The following is a 27592-nucleotide window of genomic DNA, read 5'->3' as shown; positions in this document are numbered from 1 at the left end:
GAGTTGCTGTGAGGATGCAATGAGTGGATGAGTACATGTAAAGTGCTTAGAGCCAGGCCTAAGACACAGCGGAGGCTCTTTAAGTATTAGCTCTTATTGCTATCTACAAATGGGCTTCTATAGATCAGGGTGCAGAGTTCATTAACCCAAACCCCAGGGCAAAGTTCTACCTCCAGCTAAGCTCCCCTACTATGCAAAGATGACTCCAACACCACCTGTGATGCTGTGCCATTTGTATTCCTCTGGGACTTGGGATCTTTAAATATATTCTTTAAAACACTGCCAAATCCAGGTCTTCTGAGGCCAAGAAACAAGCTCCTTTTCAAGGACTTCCCTCTCTTGGGCTTTGCCTCAGGACAGCCTCCAAGTCCTCTCCACGTAGCCCCACTTGCCCTCCAACTCCCCCTCCCTCAAGCTCTGCTGCCCAAGGCGCTGCAGTTACAGGCTCTGCCATGGCTTCAGGCTTCCCACTTAAGAGTCTAGAATTCACCCAAACTTTTAGAGAATGGAGATTAAGGGTAATTTGGAAACTGGTAGCACTCCCTAACTTATTGCCGTCATTATGAGTCAGAGAGGGGGTCTGTGAAGACCAAAACCATCCCTTTAGTGTACAGATGTGGCAACTGAGACCCAGAAAGAAACAAAGACTTGCTGAAGCCCATATGGCAGTTTGCTAGCAACTCTGGGCTTGTGACCCAAGATTCCTCTTACTCTGTCCTCCTTGGTTGAAGTAAAATTTCCATCTTCTTAGATGTCCCCCTTCTTCTTCCTCTCCATCATCTGGCCAGTTCACACTTCTCATCAGTTCCATTTCATCATAAATATGATACCAATCCATTAGCCCCTCTCCATGTCCCTGCACCTGCCCTGGGTCAGGCCCTCTCTCCCTCACTCCTCACCTGCCTCCCCAACTGTGACCCACTCTGCTGTTTGAAACCTCTTACTCTGTGCCTCTGCTCCTGTTGCATGCCACAGATGTCAAGAACTTGAAGGAAGCTTATGGTTCTCGAATCTAACTCCTCACATACCATCCCACTCCACATCCTCCCATGTCAGAGAGGAAGCCTCCAAGGCTGTGCTAGGTGAATGGAGCCCTCCAAGGTCTGACAGCGCACAAGCGGGAAAGCTGGCACCCAAACCCAGGTCACAAGGTCATAAAATCTGCATTCTAGAAAGAATTGACTTTAGTACTACTATTCCCATGACATCACCCATGTCTCAGAATCACATCCCAAATCCTATTGTTTCAGGTAATAACTGGAAAGCTTGTTTTGGTCAGGACCATGATTGCTAGTTCCCCTTCTACATGCTCATTTTGGAAAATGTGGACAATACTCCATATCTTTCTCTCACTTTTCCCCAGATCCCCTAAGGTAGGCCCCAGCAGCCACCAGCCCAAATTGCCTCCTAATGTGTCACAAGCATGGGTAGGCCCTGCCTGCTTACCAACCACTTTCACAAATACTTCTACAGGGTTGGGCTCAAAATCAGTTTGCTAGTCTCAGGTTTGTGAACTCCCCCATTGCCCTGAATCTCCTAGAATATACTAGATTGTGTCTGCTTCCCCTCTGCTGCACTAGCACCTGGTACCAGGCCTAGCATAGAATGGAGATTAAATCTCTGAGAAATGAATGAATGAATGAAAGAAAATGCTAATATTGCAAGAGGGATAGTGAGGAATAAGACACAGACAATCCTGCCTCTGGGAGTTTAGAGTTTACTTATGAATGTAAGATACATATGTGAATCGAGAACCAGGTTGCCATATCTGACTTTCCCTGCAGTCCAAGCAGGAGCCTGGGACACTGTAATAAGGCTGCAATGTAAAAGTAGTTGGGTGCAAGGGCATGGCAGGACAGGTCATGGAGGCAGCATCTTGGATCCAAGTGGGCATCGAGCTAAGCAGCAGACTGTAACAGGCCTGGGGTGTGTGTGTGTGGGGGGGGGGCTGTTTTGGGAAAACCATATTAGGTTTCCAGGAACTAGAGACACCATGTTAGTAAAAGTATGTTCAGAGTGGAGAAGAAAGATTCTGGAAATATTTCTTCAAGGCCTGGTGTGTAGCTGCAGAGGCTTATCAGTAAACTGGAGGGCGATGGGACCAGAGACAGGAGGAAGCCTGGGGATAGATGAGAAGTGTCTGAATGAGAATAGAAACAGTGAGAAAGGGAAGACAAAACCAGGCAAAAATGGCTAAGGAACCAATTCCATCTTGTGACTGAAGCTGATGCTATCGCCATTGAAATGGGCAAGTTATTGAGGAGTGGGAAGAATGGGAGTGTAGCTTGAAGTCTTTTCACTCTTAAACTTCATGCATTCACTCACTAAGCATTTACTCAATACCCCAGGACATAGCTCTTGACTCCATATGTGTGTGTGTGTGTCTACACATTCTAACTCTAGGGAATGCTGGAGGCCTCTCCTGCCCCTTCACCTTCAGGTAGGACAAGAGACTGAAAAAAAAGGCGTAAAGATCTTTGCTACTCAAAGTGTGGTCCATGGACCAGCTGCATCACTATTACTTGTGAACTTGTTTGAAAAGGAAGAATTTCAGCTTCTACTCCAGACCTTCTGAAATAGAGTTTGCACTTTACTTCTTAAACTTTAATATACAAACCATCTCCTAGAGAGCTTGTTATCTATGTCACTGGCCCATGGATCCCACATTGAGTAGCAAGGAACTAGACACAACTAGGGCCAGTGTGCTGGGGATGAAACTTTTAATGGGAGGGACCAAGGGAAACTGATCTGGTCTGGGTGTCATCTCTCCCTCTTGGTCATTGTCAAACCTTAGCAGGCTCCATTTCCCTAGTGTGGCTTTAGCATCTTCCTCTTTGACACAGCAGGATGTGGAGTGGGGTGGTATATGAGGAGTTGGACTCGTGAGGAGCAAGTCAGGGTTACGGGTTTATTTGTGGGGTCCCCGTCACACAGGTAGGGAAGTAAGCTCCCAAGCAGCACCTCCCCAAGCCCCCCAGTGCTGTCTCTGGTCTGGACCAAAGGAGGCCTAGTGGCCCCCATGCAATCTTGTGTAACTCGAGCCAAACTCCAGGCAGGGTGAGAAGGCCTCACATTGGTTCAGGCCCCAAACTCTGCCTCAGAAAGAAAAGTTCTTTGAACAGTATGATCTCTGAGGACTTAGCATGATGGTCTACGTCTGGCTAAAGAATTGGAGTTTTGGGGGTCCCAGCCAACATTCCTTCCCATCAGAGACACAAGTAACGAAACACAGGGTATGAGAGAACTGTCCCCAGCTCTCCCCGTGCTTTCACTGGGAATGTAGAACTCATATGACATCATCTGTGACTATGTGTTGTACGATCTCACATGTGTATATTTTAATGAAGGCATAATATATCTTCAAGTAACTACATCAGGTAGGTGAAGGATGGGTGGTTTTTACTTTCTTGTGTACTTTTCTGTTTTGCCCACAATTAACTGTTATTGATAGTTTAAAAATATGAAATTAACAAAGGTTTTATTTAAAAAACCAATTGAACACAAGGAAAAATCATGGCAATACACAAATAAGTGCTGACTTTTATGGTGTAGATAACTCATTATATGAGGATTTGAGGGAAACTTCCAAAGTGAAAGAGCAAGGGGATGAGAAAGGGGTGCCTAAGATCACCAAATTATACCCAGGTGGTGCTACTGGTAAAGAATCCATCTGTCAATACAGGAGACCCAAGAGATGTGGGTTCGATCCCTGGGTCGGGAAGATCCCCTGGAGAAGGAAATGGCAACCCACTCCAGTATTCTTGCCTGGAAAATCCCATGGACAGAGGAGCCTGGCGGGCTACAGTCCATGGGGTCGCAAAGAGTCAGACACGACTGAAGCAACTTAGTACACTTAGCACAAGATCACCAGTCTTTATTCAAAGATGGGCCCACTCAAAAGTCAAAACCTGAATTTCTTGAACTGCAAAGATGCCCAGGTTCTAACCTGGGTAAATGGATTCATTTTTAGAGTCAGAGAATCTCAGAACTTGAAGAATCTGAGAGATTACAAGGTCAACTATATAGCTTTTTTCTTACAGGAGGGAATTGAGGACAGGAGGGATTGTGAGGACACTGTAGGCTCTGTATATTGGCACACATTCTTCTCTGCCTGTATCATCCTCCCTTCTGGCCATGGGTGCCTAGCTAACACCCACTCTTCCTCAAGACTTGGTTCAAACATCACTTACTCTAATGGGTTAGGTGTTCTCCTCCATGCTCACAAAATGCTTAATGTATTTCTTTATCATTCACTTGACAAACTACTGAGAACCTACTGTGTGTCAGGCACTGTTCTAGGCATCTGGGACACATCAGTGATTCAAAATTCCCTGGCCTTGTGTGTAGTGATTAAATCAAAACATTTATTTATTCAACAAATATTCATGGGTCACCTGTGCTGTGGGGTCCTGTGTGAGGCATAGCTGTTTTAAGGTTGGGATAACTGTCCACAGCTTTGGTATCCTCCGTTCCCCCCATGGTCAGTGCCCTGTGAACATAATGAATGTTTTCTGAATGAATAATGAAATGGGTAAGGTCACACTTGAGAAGGAGCTGGTACTGAAACCTTGGTCCCCTGATAGCTAGAGCTCTTCCCCCCACCCCCACCCCCGCCCACCATTGCAGTCAGCCCAAATCTTTGGAACCTCCACTCCATCGCCTCGGGTGGGAAAGGTTAAGAGGAGACACGATTAAGGGCTGGGTCACTTAGGCAGATGCATTTTGGAAAAGGAAGACTCACTCTATTAGGGATCCCTCTGGAGAGAATGGGGATGTCGACAGCTTCTCACATCCCTGCTCAGAAGCTTGGGGCAAGCAAGAAGTGGCTCTCTCTAGTGTGGCCCTGTCAGACGAGCACTGTACAGGGACTGATCATTCTAGGGTACATTCCACTTCGGTGTTTAAAAAACCGTTTTCGTTCAAAACAAAGCCACCACTGGGACTGCAGAGACTTCCTCCACCCCCACCCTCTCACCTCCACCACATCCCGGGGCCCCAGGATCTTTTCTCCCTCTGAGCCAGAGAGGCAGCGTCTGTTTTGGCATCTGGAGCAGCTGCCCTGCAGCGCCCTCTGCCGAGCGCGGGGTCTGCTCGGCAGCTCGGCTGGGCGGGGGAGGAAGGCGGGCGGGGCCCCGGGCCGCTTCAGAGGAGCCTCCGGTTCCAGAGGAGCTGATGGACTTGACTCATCCCGCCGGCTGCGCCCGCACTGGCCACACCCACAGGCTCGCCGCCTCCACACGCGCCTGGTAACACACCGAGGTACTCTGCGCCTGAAAAGCAGCCCGGGGCGGATCCCCGACGGTGGCACCTGCTCAATCAGTCCAGGTCCCACCCTGCCTGAACCCCTACCTTGGGGAAGCTTCCAGCCCTGGAAGCCCCAGTACCTCCGCTCTCACTGAGTCTTCCTCATTGACCTTGAATAGGGGTTGTTTTGTTACACGGCCTTAACAGAATGGGAAACTGAGGGCGACAGAAATGTGAAGAGAGAGGGCCAGTCACGTGACTAAGACGCAGAGGAGGGACTAGACGAACCAGTTATCTCTGATCCCAAAGTTCAAGGTGTGCTTTACATAGCATCAAGCTGTACTGTCCTCCTAACTGCCCTCCAACTCCACTTACAGACATAGACAGGAAAGGACAGTTGGAAAACATCATAAGGACTTTGAAAGTCGAGCACTATAATAAACATTTGCCATTTTGGGGATAAAGGAAAAGCTGTAAATGACATTTAAGAAGAAAGTCAGGTGGACTTTTGGCTTGATTCTGTTAAGATGTTTTATTATGGGGCCGAGGACGTGATTAGAACTTTGAGGTCCAAAGATGCACCAGAGGAAAACATATCAGAGAAGTGGCCCATGAGGTTGTCCAGTAGTGCTCAGTTCAGTTCAGTTCAGTCGCTCAGTCGTGTCCAACTCTTTGCGACTCCATGAACTGCAGCACGCCAGGCCTCCCTGTCCATCACCAACTCCCGGAGTTTATTCAAACTCATGTTCATCGAGTCAGTGCTCAGTAGGGCCTAAATCAGAGTCATGAAAATGGACGGAAGAGGTACAGATCCAAATGACACTGGGGTGGAAAAAGGCTTAATGATAGGTTGAAAGATGGATTGGATCAGCAGCTGGGCCTTCTTTATTATACTGATGTTTGTCAGCCTTGTTCAATGCTAAGATCCAGAAAGGGATACTGGTACCTGAGGCCCCACCCCTGCCTTGGAGAACATGACCTTGTGGAGGAGAGTGAAGGTGTCTAGGGGCAGTGTCCATTCTGTTAGCTGAATGTAACATAGGTGAGGGCAGAGCTGCTTGCCTAGACAGCATCTGGACAGGGCAAAGAACCCCTAAACCAGCCCCTACAGCCCCCCTATGAAAAGTTTGGAGAGCTTCAGCTAAACTCCAAGACTGCTTCATGCTACAATATCCTTCTTCAGCTTATAGTTTGCTGGAACAACTGAGTAGGTAGGTTGAGCTGCTCTGGCAGCCCCACCCAAAGCCAGGCATCAAGATCTATGCAACTGGCTGTGAGTACTTACTGCTAGCTTTTAACACTGAAGGGGCATACCACTGGGCAGACAGCATGGCTCTTCTGTGATAGAACAGGCCATTTTTACACAAGGGTAAACTATCCAGGCATCAGAAACCTTAGCAAGACCAAAACCCCATGAGCCTGGGGCATGTTTTATGGGAGTGAACCAAAAGGTAGCCAGATCTGCCTCAAAAGCTACACTATGAATGTCAGAACATCAGACCCAGTAGGCCCAGCTGCTGACCCAATCCATCTTCCAATATATGCCATACATAGATGGACACAGTGAATGAGAGCAGCCTGCTTGGAACAGGTGGTTCCCAAGTTCCTCAGGACCCCACCCCATAAACACCAGCATGGAAGAGGGGCCATTCCTAATTCCTGGTACTTTCCATCCTTTACCACTCACACTTGTTATCCTGGGCTCTCCTGGATAAAACAATCATGACCCCACTGTCTCCTGATGTGCTGCTTATCTCCTTCATCTACTCCCTACTTCCTTCCTTGAAATCCAACAAAGTGTGTTATCAAGTCAGAGATTTTGGGGATGGGGTTGTTTCTTTTTGATCAGGAAATGGAGTACTCCCCACTTTTGGAATACCACTGAACAACAGCCCTAGTGCCCAGAGTCCATGTTTCTAATGAAGATTTACCCTTGGAGCCTGAGTGCAGGCTTTCACAAATATACAGAAACAAGTGTGTGTGTGTGTGTGTGTGTGTGTGTGTGTGTGTGTGTGTGTGTGTGTGTAGAAGGGGCTTATGTGGGTTCTTTAGCCCTTAAACATTTTTCACATGGGTTCTAATATTCTTTGGGAAGGAGGAAAAGTTGTGTGGGGAAAAGTAGAAAACATGTCAATCCTCCCTAAATTAACCTATAAACTAATTGCCATTCCAATCCAATCACCACAGAAATTTTTCATAGAACTTGACAAATTGATTTGAACATCCATGTGAAAGAGAATATGTACAAGAAGAGCTAAAACAATTTTTGAGGAAAAAGAACAATGAAGGTTGATTCATTACATTGGCACAGAAATAGACAAGTAAATGAATAAAAAAGAACAGAGAGCTCCTGAGCCAACTCATGTAAAGATATTAAATAAATAATATTTGTCATTTATAAGGCTATGGCGAAAGGATGAACTATTCAATAAATAGTGTTGGAACAACTGGTTTTCCACTGGATAAAAACTAAATTAGATTCCTACTTATACTACACCTGTGTGCATGGATGCACACATATTAGAGATAGCTCAAACAACTAAATATGAATAAAGAAAATATAAGCACAATGAGAAGTATGGAGGCATATGTATCTATGAATTTTGTGTAGAGAAACCCTTTTTAAGCAACCACATACCCAACACAAAAGCCATGAAGTAATTCTTTTTTAAAAAAATTTTAATTGAAGGATAATTGCTTTACAGAATTTTGTTGTTTTCTGTCAAATCTCAACATGAATCAGCCATAGGTATACATATATCCCCTCCCTTTTGAACCTCCCTCCCATCTTCCTCCCCATCCCACCCCTCTAGGTTGATACAGAGCCCCTGTTTGAGTTTCCTGAGACATACAGCAAATTCCTGTTGGCTATCTATTTTACATATGGTAATGTAAGTTTCCATGTTACTCTCTCCATACATCTCACCCTTTCCACCCCTCTTCCCATGTCCATAAGTCTGTTCTCCATTGCTGCCCTGCAAATAAATTCTTCAGTACCATTTTTCTAGATTCCATATATATGTATTAGTATACAATATTTATCTTTCACTTTTTCACTTACTTCACTCTGTGTAATAGGTTCTAGGTTCATCCACCTCACTAGAACTGCATTCCTATTTTAAATGCATTTCTTTTTTATGGCAGAGTAATATTCCATTGTGTATATGTACCACAGCTTCTTTATCCACTCATCTGTCAATAGATGTCTAGGTTGCTTCCATTTTAGCTATTGTAAACAGTGCTGCAATGAACAATGGGATACATGTGTCTTTTTCAATTTTGGTTTCCTCAAGGTATATGCCTAGGAGTGGGATTGCTGGGTCATATGGTGGTTTTATTCCTAGTTTTTTAAGGAATCTCCATACCATCTTCCATAGTGGCTGTATCAATTTACATTCCCACCAACAGTGCAAGAGGGTTCCCTTTTCTCCACACCCTCTCCAGCATTTATTGTTTGTAGACTTTTTGATGAGGGCCATTCTGACTGGTGTGAGGTGATATCTCATTGTAGTTTTGATTTGCATTTCTTTAATGATGAGCAATATTGAATATCTTTTCATGTGTTTGTTAGCCATCTGTATGTCTTCTTTGGAGAAATGCCTGTTTAGGTCTTTTCCCCACTTTTTGATTGGGTTCTTTGTTTTTCTGGTATTGAGTTGTATGAGCTGCTTGTGTATTTTGGAAATTAATCCTTTGTCAGTTGTTTCATTTGCTATTATTTTCTCCCATTCTGAGGGTTGTCTTTTCACCTTGCTTATAGTTTCCTTTGCTGTGCAAAAGCTTTTAAATTTAATCAGGTCCCACTTGTTTACTTTTGTTTTTATTTCCATTACTCTAGGAGGTGGGTCATAGAGGATCTTGCTTTGATTTATGTCATTGAGTGTTCTGCCTATGTTTTCCTCTAAGAGTTTTATAGTTTCTGGCCTTACATTTAGGTCTTTAATCCATTTTGAGTTTATCTTTGTGTATGGTGTTAGGAAGTATTCTAATTTCATTCTTTTACATGTAGCTGTCCAGTTTTCCCAGCACCACTTATTGAAGAGGCTATCTTTGCCCCATTGTATATTCTTGCCTCCTTTGTCAAAAATAAGGTACCCATAGGTGCATAGGTTTATTTCTGGGCTTTCTATCTTGTTCCATTGGTCTATATTTCTGTTTTTGTGCCAGTACCATACTGTCTTGATGACTGTAGCTTTGTAGTATAATCTGAAGTCAGGAAGGTTGATTCCTCCAGCTCCATTCTTCTTTCTCAAGACTGCTTTGGCTATTCGGGGTCTTTTGTGTTTCCATATGAATTATGAAATTTTTTGATTCTAGTTCTGTGAAAAATGCCATTGGTAATTTCATAGGGATTACACTGAATCTGTAGATTGCATTTGTTAGTATAGTCATTTTCACAATATTGATTCTTCCTACCCAGGAACATGGAATATCTCTCCATCTGTTTATGTCATCTTTGATTTCTTTCATCAGTGTCTTATAATTTTCTGTATACAGTTCTTTTGTCTCCTTAGGTAGGTTTATTCCTAGATATTTTATTCTTTTTGTTGCAATGGTGAATGGGATTGATTCCTTAATTTCTCTTTCTGATTTTTCATTGTTAGTATATAGGAATGCAAGTGATTTCTGTGTATTGATTTTGTATCCTGCAACTTTGCTAAATTCACTGATTAGCTCTAGTAATTTTCTGATACTATCTTTAGGGTTTTCTATGTATAGTATCATGTCATCTGCAAACAGTGAGAGCTTTACTTCTTCTTTTCCAATCTGGATTCCTTTTATTTTTCTTCTCTGATTGCTGTAGCTAGGACATTCCAGAACTATGTTGAATAACAGTGGTGAAAGTGGACACCCTTGTCTTCTTCCTGATCTTAGGGGGAATGCTCAATGAATTTGAATCTACATCAAAACAGCCAATGGGAATTTGCTGTATGACTCAGGGAACTCAAACCAGGGCTCAGTAACAACCTAGAGGGGTGGGATGGGGAGGGAGGTGGGAGGGATGTTCAAGTGGGAGGGACATGGGTAAACCTATGGCTGATTCATGTTGATGTTTGGTAGAAACCAACACAATACTGTAAAGCAATTATCCTTCAATTAAAAATAAATAAATTTAAAAAAACATTTGGGAAAATGCACAATCTCTAGTAGTCAAGGAAAGGCAAATGAAAAGAGCTATCAGATACCATCTTTCACTTGTTACATTGGTAACTAAAAGTTTGATTCTGTGAAGTGCTGGCACAGAGGTGAGCAAAACTGATGCTCTTATACACTACTGGGTGGAGTATAGGCATCAAAGGCAGGAATTTGATAACATGTATTAGTATGTAAAATGCACACCCTCTATCACTTAGCAACTCTACTTCTTCACATCTATCCCCCAAAAGCTCTTGCACATGTACACACAATGTGTACTGAATGGATGCTTATTGAAATATCAGCCATCAAAATTTAAAAACAACCTGAGTTCATCAAATGGGTAAATAATTAAACAGACTCTTATAAATGTCATACTCTGCAAAATTATGTTATACTTTAAAAGAATAAGTTAGGACCTCTGCTTCTGGGAAGATGGAGTAGAAAAACTTTTTTCTCTGTTCCTTCCACTAAATAAAACTAAAAACTAAGTACAGGACTGGAACAAGATGGCAGAGGAGTAGGTGGACGTGGAGTACATCTCTCTCCATGGATACATCAGGAATACACCTTCAGACACAGAAGTGCATGCAGAACACCAGCTGAGAGTGGACAGGAGTACCTGACCAGTGGAAAAGAATATATAGAACCACGCAAAACTTGGTAGGACAAAGGAACTAGGGGGGAAAACAGGAGTGTTAGTAGGACTGGACCTGCCCTCAGTGGGTGGGGGAACTGAAGCAGGGGTCCGATCCCCACATTGGGGCAATTGTCTGAGTCAGAGGAGAAACATTTAAGGCTGAGAGTGAAACAGCTGATCTGTGGCAGCCTAAATGGAATGAGAATCAGACAGTCCTTGCTGCAGCCATACATACCCTGGACAGGGACGCTGGTCCCCTGGAAGGCACAGCAGCTGGGAGCTGGAGTTTAGGGATTGTGGAGCAATCCCAGGGCGAGGGCTGCTGTTGACTGCTGGAGAGACAGATCGAGGGGATGTGAGGGAGGAGACTGTGGTGGGAAATGCCTGTGGAGGAAAGCCGGGCAGCCATGGAAGCAAGGCGATACTGCTGAGTCACGCGTAGGGGGTGGAGCCATCACCATAGCCTCTCTCTCCCCACACGCCAGCATCGGCAGCTGAACAATAGAGAGGCTGGCCCATCAAATGCCTGACGCACTGAACTACAGAGTAGGACCCCACCCAGGGTGCCCCTTTAAGTGCCTGACACGCCAATCTACAGAGTAGGACCCCAGCCAGGGGGGCCCCTCTATGTGCCTGACATGCCAAACAACAGAGAAGGACCCCAGGCAAGGGAGCCCTCTAAGTGCCTGAATGAATATTCCTGATCCAAGATCAAGCCCTGAGCCTTTAGAGTAGGAGCACTGACTCCAAGATCCTAGACTACCAGAGAACTAACCCTAGGGAGTATCAAATAGTGAGAACTCACACAAAGGAAACCACTTGAATACAAGACCTGGCATCACCCAACCACCAGTAGCACCCTGTGCAGGACGCCTCATCTAAACAACAAACAAAACAAAAATACAAACCCAATCATCAGCAGACAGGAGTACCACCTCACTCAGCCTTGCCCATCAGAGGAAAAACAAACAAACAAACAAAAACTCAGCACAAATCTCACCCTATATGAAGCTCACACAAACCACTGGACCAACCTTAGGAGGGCAGAAACCAAAAGAAGAAAGAATTCAACCCTGAAGCCTCAGAAAAGGAGACCTCAAAGACAATAAGTTAAAAAAAAATGAAAATGCAGAGAAATACTGCATAAAAGAAGGAACAAATCAGAAACAGAGAAGTCCAAATAAATGAAAAGGAAATAGGCAAACTCCCTGAAAAAGAATTCAGAATAATGATAGTAAAGATGATCAAAAACCTTGAAAACAAAATGGAGAAAATGCAAGAATCAATTAACAAAGACCTAGAAGAATTAAAGAATAAACATACAGAGACAAACAGCACAATTACTGAAATTAAAAATACTCTAGAAGGAATCAATAGCAGAATATCTGAAGCAGAAGAACGAATCAGTGAGCTGGAAGATAAAATGGTGGAAATAACTTCTGAAGAGCAGAATAAAGTAAAAAGAATGAAAAGAGCTGAGGACAGTCTCAGAGACCTCTGGGACCATATCAAATGCATCAACATTCAAATTATAGGGGTCCCAGAAGAAGAGAAAAAGAAAGGGTATGAGAAAATTTTTGAAGAGATTATAGTTGAAAATTTCCCCAACATGGAAAAGGAAATAGTCAATCAAGTCCAAGAGGTGCAGAGCCCCATACAGGATAAACCCAAGGAGAAACATGCCAAGACACATATTAATCAAACTAACAAAGACTAAACACAAAGAAAGAATATTAAAAGCAGCAAGGGAAAAGCAACAAGTAACATACAAGGGAAACCCCATATGCTTAACAGCTGATCTTTCAGCAGAAACTCTGCAGGCCAGAAGGGAATGGCAGGATATATATTTAAAGTACTGAAAGGGAAAAATCTACAACCAAGATTACTGTACCCAGCAAGGATCTCATTCAAAATTGATGGAGAAATAAAAAGCTTTTCAGACAAGCAAAAGTTAAGAGAATTCAGTACCACCAAACCAGCTTTACAACAAATGTTAAAGGGACTTATATAGTCAAGAAATACAAGAGAAGAAAAAAGATCTACAAAATCAACTCCAAACAATTAAGAAAATGGCAATAGGAACATATATGTCAATAATTAATTTAAATGTAAATGGATTAAATGCTCCAACCAAAAGACACTGGCTGAATGGATACAAAAACAAGACTCATATGTATGCTGACCACAGGAAACCCACTTCAGACCTAAAGACACATATAGACTGAAAGTGAGAGGATAGGAAAATATATTCCATGCAAATGGGAAGCAAAAGAAAGCTGGAGTAACAATCCTCATATCAGACAAAATAGACCTTAAAGAAGATTACAAGAGATAAGGAAGGACACTACATAATGATCAAGGGGATCAATCCAAGAGGAAGACATAACAATTGTAAATATCTATGCACCCAACATAGGAGCACCTCAATACATAAGACAAACACTAACAGACATAAAAGGAGAAATTGACAGTAACACAATAATAGTAGGAGACTTTAACACCCCACTCACACCAATGGACAGATCATCAAAACAGAAAATTAATAAGGAAACACAAGTCTTAAATGATATGTTAGATGAGATGGATCTCATTGATATCTTCAGGACATTCCATCCAAATGCAGAAGAATACACCTTCTCAAGTGCACATGGAACATTCTCCAGGATAGACCACATCTTGGGTCACAAATCAAACCTCAGTAAATTTAAGAAAATTGAAATCATATCAAGCATCTTCTCTGACCACAACACTATGAGACTAGATATCAATTACAAGAAAAAAACTGTAAGAAACACAAACACATGGAGATTAAACAACACATTTCTAAATAACCAACAGGTTACTGAAGAAATACAAAAGGGAAATAAAAAAATTTCTAGAAACAAATGACAATGAAAACACAACTCAAAACCTATGGGATGCAGCAAAGGCAGTTCTAAGAGGGAAGTTTATAGCAATACAATCCTACCTCAAGAAACAAGAAAAACATCGAATAGACAACCTAACTTTACACCTAAAACAACTGGAAAAAGAACAAAAAAAACCCCAAAATTAGTAGAAGGAAAGAAATCATAAAATCTGAGCAGAAATAAATGAAAAAGAAATGAAAGAAACAATAGTGAAGATTAATAAAACTAAAAGCTGGTTCTTTGAGAAGATAAACAAAATTGACAAGCCTTTAGCCAGACTCAACAAGAACAAAAGAGAAAAGTCAAATCAACACAATTAGAAATGAAAACGGAGAGGTTACAACAGACAATGCAGAAATACAAAGGATGAACAACTATATGGCAATAAAATGGATAACCTGGAAGAAATGGACAGATTCTTAGAAAAGTTCAATCTTCCAAGACTGTGAACCAGGAAGAAATAGAAATTATGAACAACCCAATTACAAGCACTGAAATTGAAGCTGTGATCAAAAATCTCCCAAAAAACAAAAGCCCAGGACCAGATGGCTTCACAGGAGAATTCTATCAAACATTTAGAGAAGAGCTAATGCCTATCCTTCTAAAACTCTTTCAAAAAATTGCAGAGGAAGGAACACTTCCAAACTCATTCTACGAGGCCACCATCACCCTGATACCAAAACCAGACAAGGGCAACACACAAAAAGAAAACTACAGGCCAATATCACTGATGAACATAGATGCAAAAATCCTCAACAAAATTTTAGCAAACAGAATTCAGCAACACATCAAAAAGCTCATACACCATGATCAAGTTGGGTTTATTCCAGGAATGCAAGAATTCTTCAATTTGTGATACATCATACTAACAAATTGAAAGATAAAAACCATATGATAATCTCAATAGATGCAGAAAAAGCCTTTGACAAAATTCAGCACCCATTTATGATTAAAATTCTTCAAAAAATGGGCACAGAAGGAACCTACCTCAACATAGTAAAGGCCATATATGATAAGCCTACAGCAAACATTATTCTCAATGGTGAAAAACTGAAAGCATTCCCCCTAAGATCAGAAAAAGCCAAATGCATCTGCTTTCACCTCTATTAGTAACATAGTTCTGGAAGTCCTAGCTTCAGCAATCAGAGAAGAAAAAAAAGGAATCCAGATTGGAAAAGAAGAAGTAAAGCTCTCACTGTTTGCAGATGACATGATACTGTACATAGAAAACCCTAAAGATAGTATCAGAAAATTACTAGAGCTAATCAGTGAATTTAGCAAAGTTGCAGGATACAAAATCAATACACAGAAATCACTTGCATTTCTATATACTAACAATGAAAAATCAGAAAGAGAAATTAAGGAATCAATCCCATTCACCATTGCAACAAAAAGAATAAAATATCTAGGAATAAACTTACCTAAGGAGACAAAAGAACTGTACACAGAAAATTATAAGACACTGATGAAAGAAATCAAAGATGACATAAACAGATGGAGAGATATTCCATGTTCCTGGGTAGGAAGAATCAATGTTGTCAAAATGACTATACTATCAAATGCAATCTATAGATTCAATGTAATCCCTATCAAATTATCAATGGCATTTTTCATAGAACTAGAACAAAAACTTTCATAATTCACATGGAAACATAAAAGACCCGAATAGCCAAAGCAGCCTTGAGAAAGAAGAATGGAGTTGGATTATACTACAGATTGTACTTCAAATTATACTTCAGGTTATACTACAAAGCTACAGTCATCAAGACAGTATGGTACTAGCACAAACACAGAAATATAGACCAATGGAACAAGATAGAAAGCCCAGAAATAAACCCAAGGACCCTTGGCTATCTTATTTTTTACAAAAGAGACAAGAATATATAATGGGGCAATGACAGACTCTTCAGTAAATAGTGCTGGGAAAACTGGACAGCTACATGCAAAAGAATGGAATCAGAACACTTCCTAACACCATACACAAAGATAAACTCAAAATGCATTGAAGACCTAAATGTAAGGCCAGAAACTATAAAACTCCTAGAGGAAAACATAGGCAGAACACTCAATGACATAAATCAAAGCAAGATCCTCTATGACCCACCTCCTAGATGAATGGAAATAAAAAGAAAAGTAAACCAGTGGGACCTGATTAAATTTAAAAGCTTTTGCACAGCAAAGGAAACTCTAAGCAAGGTGAAAAGACAACCCTCAGAATGGGAGAAAATAATAGCAAATGAAACAACTGACAAAGGATTAATTTCTAAAATACACAAGCAGCTCATACAACTCAATACCAGAAAAACAAACAACTCAATCAAAAAGTGGGAAAAAGACCTAAACAGACATTTCTCCAAAGAGGACAAACAAATGGCTAACAACACATGAAAAGATGCTCAACATCACTCATTATTAGAGAAATGAAAATCAAAACTATAATGAGATATCACCTCACACCAGTCAGAATGGCCATCATCAAAAAGTCTACAAACAATAAATGCTGGAGAGGGTGTGGAGAAAAGGGAACGCTCTTGCACTGTTGGTGGGAATGTAAATTGATACAGCCACTATGGAAGATGGTATGGAGATTCTTTAAAAAACTAGGAATAAAACCACCATATGACCCAGCAATCCCACTCCTAGGCATATACCCTGAGGAAATAAAAATTGAAAAAGACACTTGCATCCCATTGTTTATTGCAGCACTATTTACAATAGCTAGAACATGGAAGCAACCTAGACATCTATTGACAGTTGAACAGATAAAGAAATTGTGGTACATATGCACAATGGAATATTACTCAGCCATAAAAAGGAACACATTTGAGTCAGTTCTAATGAGGTGGATGAACCTAGAACCTATTATACAGAGTGAAGTAAGTCAGAAAGAGAAAGATAAATATTGTATTCTAATGCATATATACAGAATCTAGAAAAATGGTACTGAAGAATTTACTTACAGGGCAGCAGTGGAGAAACAGACATAGAGAATAGACTTGTGGACATGGGGAGAGGGGAGGAGAGGGTGAGATGTATGGAAAGAGTAACATGGAAACTTATATTACCATATGTAAAATAGATAGCCAATGGGAATTTGCTGTATGGCTCAGGAAACTCAAACAGGGCTCTGTATCAACCTAGAGGGGTGGGGTGGGAGGGAGATGGGAGGGAGGTTCAAAAGGGAGGGGATATATGTATACCTATGGCTGATTCATGTTGAGGTTTGACAGAAAACAACAAAATTCTGTAAAGCAACTATCCTTCAATAAAAATAAATAAATTAGAAATAACCTAAGTACAACTGAAACTCCTGAACATTATACATAAAACATATACAAAAAGACTCTGAAAGGTGGAGAGAGAAGGGACACCAGAGAGACCTCAAGACTTGAGGAGTGACAAGGTGGTAAGTTCCCTGGATTTGTTTTGTCTCATGTATCCCAGAGTTAGAGCTCAAAAAACTTGAAACATGGAAACACCAATGGGAACAGACAAAAAACCAAAGCAAGGCTGTCTCTCTAACCAAAGGACCAGAAAAGGAGGTAGACTAGCCACACAGAAGAGTTTAGACAATAACGCTCTGTTCCAGCCAAACATCCCAGGAAAAAAATGTGGTCCATTCTCAAACCCACCTGCAAAGAAAGGGTTAAGAACACAGACTTTCACCCTTCCTAAACTGTGATCAGGTGTAACCTCCCTGCTGGGGTGAATGTCAAAGAAGGCTGAGTGGGGAGCTGGGATGGACCTACTTAGACAGAAAATCAGCAAGGATACAGAAGAACTCAACAATGCCCTCAACAAATGGTTTCTAATTAAATATTTATAGAACACTCCATCCAACAAAGACTAGACCTGTTTTTCAAGTGCCCATGGAAGAAGCTATGTTACACCATATCCTGTGCCATAAAACAAGCCTTAACCAACTAAAAAACAACTGAAATAAAATGAAATGTATTCTGTGACCACAATGGAATCAAACTAGAAATCAATAATAACAGAAAGATAACAGGAAAATCTCCAAACACTTGGAAACCAAACAGCACATTTCTAAATAATCCATGGGTCAAAGATGAAATCTCAAGAGGAATTTTAAAAATACATTAAACAGAATGAAAATACAACATAGCAAAATTTGTGGTATGCAATTAAAGCAGTGTTTAAAGGGAAATTTATAGAAAAGAGAAAACGCCTCAAATCAATAATCTATGTTCCTACCTCAACAAACTAGAAAAAGAAGAGCAAGATAAACCCAGAAGAAAGGAAATTAAACTAAAGCATAAATCAATAAAATTGAAAACAGGAAAACAATTAGATAAATCAATGAAACAAAGATCAGTAAAACTGACAAACACCAGTAAGACAAAGGGAGGGGGAAAAAGAGAAAACGCATGTTGTTAATATCGGGAACAAAATGAGTATCAATCACTTTGATATCAAAAGGAATAAATACTAAGGACAACTCTACACACCTTGACAATTTTGATGAAACTTACCAATTCCTTAAAAAACACAAATGCCCCAAACTCACTCAATAGGAAATAGATGATTTGAATAGCCCTATCACTATTAAGAAAATCGAGTTCATAATTTTAAAACTCCCAGAAGACAAATACCCAGGTCCTATGGTTGCACTGGAGAATTCTACCAAATCTTTAAAGAATTAACACCAATTCTATACAATCTTTTCCAGAAAACAGAAGAGGAGAAAATACTTCCCAAATAATTTTATGAAGCTTATATTATCTTGATACCAAAACCAGATGACAGTCACACAACAAAAGTGAAAACTACAGACCAACATCTCTCATGAAAATAGAAGTAAAACTCCTAAACACAACATTAGTAAATAGAATTCAGTAATAAGAATTATACACTATTATCAAATGAAGGCTATTCCAGAGATGCAAGATGGTTTCAATATCTGAAAATAAATCAATGCAATACACAATATTAATAGACTAAACAACAATCACATGATTATGTAAATCAATGCAGAAAAAAACACTTCACAAAAATCCAACACCAATTATAAAAACACCAATGATAAAAAAGAAAAAACAACACCCTCAGTAATAAGAAAAGAAAGGAATTTTCTCAACTTGGAAAAGAGCAGCCACAAAACACAGCTAACACTAAACTTAATGGTGAAAGACTGAATGCTTTTCTCCTCAGATTGTGAACAAGGCAAGAATGTCTGCCCTCACCACTCTAATTCCACACAATGCTGAAAGTTCTAGCCAGTATAATCAGGCAAGAAGAGGAAATGAAATGCATACAGATTGAAAAGGAAGAAATAAAACTGTCCCTATTTGGAGATAACCTGATAGTGTATGAAGAAAATTCCAACAAACCATAAAACAATTCCTAGAACTAATAAGTTAAGTTTGGCAAGGTTGCAGGATACAAGATAAGCATATGGAAATAAATCATATTTCTATATACTAGCAATGAACAAATGGATGCCAAAATGTAAAAATACAATAACATGCACAATTTCTCAAGATAAAATGCGTAAGTGCTTAAGTGTAAAATATAACAAAACTTGATAGGAATTGTACACTCAAAACTATAAAATGATGATGAAAGAATTCAAAGAAGATCTAAATAAATTGAGAAATATACTGTGTTCATGAATTAGAAGACTCAACATAGTAATGGACATCATGCATGTGTGCTCAGTTGCTCAGTCATGTTCGACTCTTTGCGACCCCATGGAGCCCACTAGGCTCCTCTGTCAGTGAAATTTTCTAGGCATGAATACTGGAGTGGGTTGTCATTTCCTTCACCAGTAAAGATGTCAGTTCTCCCCATATTTATATACAGGTTTGGTGCAATTCCTATCAAAATAAAAAAAAGTCTTAAAATGTATCACTTAAAATTCATCAACTTAAATGCAAACTAACCTTGGGAATTCCCTGCTGGTGGAGTGGTTAAGAATATGCCTTTCAATGCAGGGGATGTGGGTTCCAACCCTGGTTGGGGAACTAAGATCCCATATGCCACAGGTCAACCAAGTCCTCGTACTACAAATGAAGAGACCCTGCACTGCAACGACAGAAGCCCACATACCACAGCTGCTGAGCTCATGTGCTCTAGAGTCCACGCTCCACAATAAGAGAAGCCTATGTGCCACAATTAGAGAAGTCCTGCACCACAATGAGAAGCCCTTGTGTCACGACAAGAGAAGTCTGTGTGCTGCAACTGGAGAAGCCCCTGTGCCGCAACAAAGACCCAGTGAAGCCAAAATAAAAAAATAAAAAAAAACCAACCCCTCTTCAAACCAAACTAACCTTATTTTGGTAATTATTTTGAAATATATATATATATATATATATATATGTACATCAAATCATCATGTTGTACACCTTAAACTTATACCATATTATATGCCAATTATATCTCAATAAAGCTGGAAAATGCATCATGAACTTAAATGAAAAATGTAAAACTATAAAATGTTTAGAGAAAAGAAAACATTTGGAATCTAGAGCTAGGCATATAGGCTAGATTTTGTATATGACAATCAAACCATGACACGAACAGATAATTCATTGAAAAGGAAGACTTAAGTTTAGAAATGGAGAGTAGATTGGTGGTTGCCAGGGGTTAAGGAGGAGGTGAAGGGTAGGATGACAATTGGGGGTAGCTATGAAAGGGCAAGCGGAGAAGGCAATGGCAACCCACTCCAGTGTTTTGCCTGGAGAATCCCAGGGACGGTGGAGCCTGAGGGGCTGCCATCTATGGGGTCACACAGAGTCAGACACAACTGAAGCGACTTAGCAGCAACAGCAGCAGCATGAAAGGGCAATTTGAAGGATTCTTATGGTGATGAAAATTTTCTGTATCTTGACTGTATCAATGTTACTGTCCTGCAGGTGATATTGTACTATAGTGTTGCAAGAAGTTGCCATTGAGAAAAACTGGGTGACGGGTATATGAGACCTCTCTGTTATTTCTAAGCTACATGTGAATCTACAATTACATCAAAATAAGAAGCTTAATTAATTAAAAAAATGAATTAGATCCATGTGTCCTGACATGGTAAGGTTTCCAAGATACATTGTTAAGTGAAATAAAGCAAGTTAAAGATCAGTGTATACTATTTATTTTTAAATACCCACATACAATCAAACTATGCATACATAGAAAAAGATTTAGAAGAGAGTACTCTTCGCTGATGACAGTGGTTGTTACCTCTGGGGAGCAGAGTTGGGAAAGGAAGAGGGTTTTAACTGTAGCTGGATTGTTTCATTTCTTTTTTTTTACAATAAAAATATCTTCGTGTGCCACTTGTATAGTAAAAACATTATCCTGGACACAGCAACAGTGTACTAGGAATTCAAACCTGTTTTGCTTGTCCTGATCTGACCTACCCATATTTCACCACCAGTATAGCCAGAGGGCCCAGCTCATATCCCCCTGCCCTTGAGCCTCAAGGAAGTGCCTCCTGGGTCCACTTTACTTGGAGTCAGGTCCACTAGCACTACCATTGATGTATGGAAGTACCACCTGGAAGGGCCAATGTCCCCATGACTGTGAACCTACCCACTGCTGCTGACGACTTAGAAACACACAAAGTTCAGCCATGCTAATCAGTGAAACAGCAGTTTCCATAAGATTCTAGTTGAAAAGCTGTCATGCAAGTTTCAAAGCTGAGGGCACCAAAGACCTCCCCACCCTCTGATTTGAAAATGTGGCAGCAGTAAGCCTCTTTGAAGGAAACTGAGAGCAGCAGGCATGAATAACAGTTGAACAACCACCCCTAGCTGTGCCTGGCTGAGAGCAGACTCACCCTAGGGTGGCTTCTGAGAGTGCATTCATTCATTGACCAGATATTCACTGAGCACCTACTGTGTAGTATTCTAGGCAGTGATAATAGCAATGAATCAAACAAAGTCCCAGTCTAGTGGGGGAGCAGATGATAGGCAAGATAAATAAATAAATTATATGTTAGGTGGTATTAAGTGCTATACAAGAGTGTATCAATAGCATGAAAGAAGGATGTAAGGTATTGACTGCTGGGGTTTGAAATTTTAGAAATGGTGGCCAGAGAAGTCTTCACTGAGAAGGTAACATTTCAGTGGAGAGCTGGAGGAAGTGAGGGAGCCAGCTACAAAGATATCCAGAAGTTGTGGACATTTTAATTTTCCCCTTCAGATTTTGTCCACCCTTCTCCACCCAGCTTTGTGCCCTGGTAGGCTGACCTGTATGGACTGCATTGACAGGTTCCCTCGCCCTCTGGCTTCGGGTTAGGTTTGACCAATGGGAGGCACCTGCAAGGAGATCAAAAGGAAAGAGAAAATGAGATTTTTCATAAGCTCTCGCTGTTTAGGTTCATCACGGGTTGGCTGCATCCCTCCACCAAAGACCTCAGCTCCTCTCAGGCGGCCTTCTTTAGACAGCAACTTTCTGCAGTTCCCATAACCACTCTCTCCCAGCATCCTGACTGATGCGCTGGGGAAAAGCATTCCATGCAGAAGGAAAAGCAAGCACAATACATTAATGTGCCTGGAAAACATAAAGAATGATCAGGAGACTAGTGTGGCTGGGATGAAGGAGGTGACAAAGGGATTTGGAGTAGATAATGTCAGGGAGGTAAGGGAGGGGGCAGATTCTGAGGGCCTTGAAGGCTATTCTAAAGTCTTTGGCTTTTAATATGAGTGAGATGGGGAACAATTAGAACATGTTTGTTGAGCAAAAGACTGACACAGACTATGTTTTAATGGCATCATTTAGGAGACCAGTGACAGGCAAGAGAGGATGATGGCTTGGACTAGATGGAGGCAACAAAGATGGTAAAAAGCGATTGGATTCCAAGTAGATTTTGAATGTGATGCAGAAGAATCCTGTTCATTAAAATGACCAGAGTAAAAGCCCAAATCCAAGATCAGAGACTTGTCGCCTGCTTGTCACTGCATATTACTGAAAATTCTGTTATTCCATGAGATTTCAGAAGGCCCTGCATACAGCACAATAATCCTACTCTCTTACTACTTGTGCAGGACACACAACTCTAGACCAAAGGCCTAACCCCAAAGGTTCCCAGAGTGTACCCGACTCCAGAACAATTCCATAAAAATATCATCACAGACTTTCCAACCAACCTACCCCACCTTAAAGCCACAACTCCATAAGGTTTACACTGCATGCCATTTTGGACCCTGATTTGGGTCCAGCCTCTTTACCTCCACTGGCTCCTCTGTTAGTTGGCCTAACCATGTCACATCAGAATTTTGGGAAACATTGTCAAACCTGTCCTGTGCCTACCTCCTGTCCTCTGCCTACCATCACTCACAGGTTGGCAGCAGACAGATGGCATCCATCAACCATTGAGCTGATAGGGCTGGGTCCTAGGGATAGTCAGAACAGTGAGGGCAATATCTCAAAGTTACCATGATGTTTTAAAGCTTGAAACACTTGTTAAACCTTGTTTTATCATCAACATTTTATTAGGGAAGTATGTGTAACATTGACTTAATATCAGGATAGGGACTGAGGAAACTAAACAAGTAAAGGTACCATGATTTTGTTAAAGATTTTAAAATTTGCCTAGCAGCTATCAACCAGATTACTGGCAGATCAGTGGGAGGGAGAGAAAATAAAAAACTCAGCTGCATAGGCTAAAAGCTCCCAGCCTGAAGTGTCTTCTGGGAAGAAAAGCAGCCTGGTATTTTTGAATGCATGCTGTTGATGTTCAGGATAAGGCCTATTGCTTCATATTCATGAACACCCGGCAAAGACACCCAGCTGGAAGCTGGAAAACAGCACATGATTCTGAAGATTCATTCCAGAGCCAGGGAAAATTGATGGTATTTTGTTTATGTTCAAATAAATCAATCCAGAGATCAGCCCCACAGCCAAAGTCAGCAAGACCAGGGAGAAAACTGATGCCAATCGTGGAGGGGATGACCTGCATTGGATCTCAGATTCAGGACTTTGAAGTTGTGTACCCTTGGGTAAGATTCTTAACCCTCCCAGGACCTCAACTTTCTAATCTGTAAAATATAGATGATACCTAACTCACAGAGTTACACTAAGGATCAAAAGAGCTTGTGTGCATAAAATGTATCCAGTGTGGCCTCTGGAATACTAACTGTTCACTACATGTGTTCTTTTTCTCTTGTCTACTTATCTTTGGCAAGAGCAGGGCCAATGGTCGGGGGCAACTATGGGCTTCCAGTGGGCCTTGATGCCCTTAGGAAGAGCTATCTAAGGAATTCTCTGGCTCTTTCATGCCAATGCTTTTTTTTTTTTTTGGCTCTTTGTTAAACAGGCATCCTGGGCAGCTGGCATTTAATCACAGCAGGACGGGTTCTATACTCAGCTTGGCACTGAAGGGCACTAACACCTATTAATTAACTCTACATTCAAATGACCTGCCTAGGCAGCTGCTTTCATTTCTAGAATCCCAAATCTTTTCTTATTTCATTTCAGGTTATTTGAATTCCTATGGGTGGAAGCTGTTGGTGTAGACCTTGGCTCTCTCCTCTTTCATAACTTCAACCTCTCTTCTCTTCTCCATTCAACTCCCTTTGCCTGCCCGACACCTTGGCTCTCCACCTTTTTCCTTCTCTCCCTTACTTCTTTCACTAACCCTCATCCAAAGACAGTGCTCATGGAGAGAGCAGTTAAAAGTGACTCAAGTGTATCATGGCCAATGCATGTTGATGTATGGCAGAAACCAACACAATATTATAAAGCAATTACTCTTCAATCAAAAATTTGTTGTTCAGTCACTCAGTCATGTCTGACTCTTTGCAACCCATGGACTGCAGCACACCAGGCTTCCCTGTCCATCACCAACTCCTGGAGCTTACTCAAACTCATGTCCATCGAGTTGGTGATGCCATCTAACCATCTCATCCTCTGCCATCCCCTTCTCCTCCTGCCTTCAATCTTTCCCAGCATCAGGGTCTTTTCTAATGAGTCAGCTCTTTGCATCAGGTGGCTAAAGACTTGGAGCTTCAGCTTCAGCACCAGTCCTTCCAATGATATTCAGGACTGATTTCCTTTAGGACTGACTGGTTTGATCTTCTTGCAGTCCAAGGGACTCTCAAGAGTCTTCGCCAACACCACAGTTCAAAAGCATCAATTCTTCTTTATCATCCAACTCTCACATCATACATGACTATTGGAAAAACCATAGCTTTGACTATATCAGCAAAGTAATTGACTTTGTCAGCAAAGTAATGAATATCTCTGCTTTTTAATATGCTGTCTAGGTTTGTCATAGCTTTTCTTCCAAGGAGCAAGTGTCTTTTAATTTTGTGGCTGCAGTCACTGTCCACAGTGATTTTGGAGCCCAAGAAAATAAAGTCTGTCACTGTTTCCATTGTTTCCCCATCTATTTGCCATGAAGTGATGGACTGGATGCCATGATCTTAGTTTTTTGAATGTTGAGTTTTAAGCCAGCTTTTTTACTCTCCTCTTTCACCTTCATCAAGAGGCTCTTTAGTTCCTCTTCACTTTCTGCCATAAGTGTGTGTCATCTGCATATCTGAGGTTATTGATATTTCTCCTGGCAATATTGATTCCAGCTTGTGCTTCATCTAGCCCAGAATTTCACATCGTGTACTCTGCATAGAAGTTACATAAGCAGGATGGCAATATACAACCTTGATGTTCTTTTTTCCTAATTTTGAACCAGTCCATTATTCCATGTCCAGTTCTAACTGTTGCTTCTTGATCTGCATACAGGTTTCTCAGGAGGCAGGTAAGGTGGTCTGGTATTCCCATCTCTTGAAGAATTTTCCACAGTTTGTTGTGATCCACACAGTCAAAGGCTTTAGCATAGTCAATGAAGCAGAAGTAGATGTTTTTTCTGGAATTCTCTTGCTTTTTCTATGATCCAATGGATATTGGCAATTTGATTTCTGGCTCCTCTGTCTCTTCGAAATCCTGCTTGAACATTTGGAAGTTTTCGGTTCACATACTGTTGAAGCCTAGCTTGGAGAATTTTTAGCATTACTTTGCTAGCATATGAAATGAGTGCAATTGTGCAGTAATTTGAACATTCTTTGGCATTGTCTTTCTTTGGGATTGGAATGAAAACTGACATTTTTCCAGTCTTGTGGCCACTACTAAGTTTTCCATATTTGCTGGCATTTTGAGTGCAGGCCTTTCACAGCATCATCTTTTAGGATTTGAAATAGCTCAACTGGAATTCCATCACCTCCACTAGCTTTGTTCATAGTGATGCTTCCTAAGGCCCACTTGACTTCACACTCCAGGATGTCTGGCTCTAGATGAGTGATCACACCATCGTGGTTATCTGGGTCATTAAGATCTTTTTTGTATAGTTCTTCTGTGTATTCTTGCCACCTCTTCTTAATATCTTCTGCTTCTGTTAGGTCCATACCATTTCTGTCCTTTATTGTGCTCATCTTTGCATGAAATGTTCCCTTGGTATCTCTAATTTTCTTTAAGAGATCTCTGCTGCTGCTGCTGCTGCTGCTGCGTTGCTTCAGTTGTGTCCGACTCTGTGCGACCCCATAGAAGGCAGCCCACCAGGCTCCTCCTTCCCTGGGATTCTCCAGGCAAGAATACTGGAGTGGGTTGCCATTTCCTTCTCCAATGCATGAAAGTGAAATCACTCAGTCGTGTCCGACTCTTCACGACCCCATGGGCTGTAGCCCACCAGGCTCCTCCATCCATGGAATTCTCCAGGCAAGAGTACTGGAGTGGGTTGCCATTGCCTTCTCCATAAGAGATCTCTAGTCTTTCTCATTCTATTGTTTTCCTCTATTTCTTTGCATTGTTCATTTAAGAAGGTTTTCTTATCTCTCCTTGCTATTCTTTGCAACTCTGCATTCAGATGGGTATATCTTTCCTTTTCTCTTTGCCTTTCACTTCTCTTCTTTTCTCAGCTATTTGTAAGGCCTCCTCAGACAATCATTTTGCCTTTTTTTATTTCTTCTTCTTGGAGACGGTTTTGAACACCGCCTCCAGTACAATGTTAGAAACCTCTGTCCATAGTTCTTCAGGCAGTCTGTCTATCAGATCTAATTCCTTGAATCTATTTGTCACTTCTACTGTATAATCGTAAGGGATTTGATTTAGGTCATACCTGAATGGCCTAGTCATTTCCCCTACTTTCTGCAATTTAAGTCTGAACTTGGCAATAAGGGGTTCATGATCTGAGCCACAGTCAGGTCTTGGTCTTGTTTTTGCTGACTGTATAGAGCCTCTCCATCTTCGGCTGCAAAGAATATAATCAGTCTGATTTCAGTATTGGTGATGTCCATGTGTAGAGTCATCTCTTATGTTGTTGGAAGAGGATGTTTGCTGTGACCAGTGCATTCTCTTGGCAAAACTTGTTAGCCTTTGCCCTGCTTCATTTTGTACTCCAAGGCCAAACTTGCCTGTTACTCCAGGTATCTCTTGACTTCCTACTTTTGCATTCCAGTCCCCTGTGATGAAAAGGACATCTTTTTTTGGTGTTAGTTCTATGAAGGTCTTGTAGGTCTTCATAGAACTGTTCAACTTCAGCTTCTTCAGCATTAGTGGTTGGGGCATAGACTTGGATTACTGTGATACTGAATGGTTTGCCTTGGAAACGAACAGAGATCATTCTGTCATTTTTGAGACTGCACCCAAGTACTGCATTTTGGACTCTTTTGTTGACTATGATGGCTACTCCATTTCTTCTAAGGGATTCTTGCCC

At 41.2% G+C, this 27592-nt stretch overlaps 1 protein-coding gene across 1 annotated transcript in view; it reads right to left on the bottom strand.

The window, feature by feature from the left end:
* The window catches only part of NHSL2 (NHS like 2), a 312686-nt gene that overhangs the window by 149138 nt on the left and 135956 nt on the right, over positions 1–27592 (bottom strand). Inside the window, exon 2 of the mRNA XM_070464547.1 lies at positions 22134–22202. Coding sequence (XP_070320648.1) covers positions 22134–22202 — 69 coding nt within the window. The remainder of the gene's footprint in view (positions 1–22133; positions 22203–27592) is intronic.

The sequence above is a fragment of the Odocoileus virginianus genome, unplaced genomic scaffold, assembly GCF_023699985.2.
Source record: "Odocoileus virginianus isolate 20LAN1187 ecotype Illinois unplaced genomic scaffold, Ovbor_1.2 Unplaced_Contig_28, whole genome shotgun sequence".
In the NCBI taxonomy this organism is placed as follows: domain Eukaryota; kingdom Metazoa; phylum Chordata; class Mammalia; order Artiodactyla; family Cervidae; genus Odocoileus; species Odocoileus virginianus.
The sequence above is the reverse complement of the archived record's forward strand: the minus strand, read 5'-3'. Positions and strand labels throughout refer to the sequence as shown.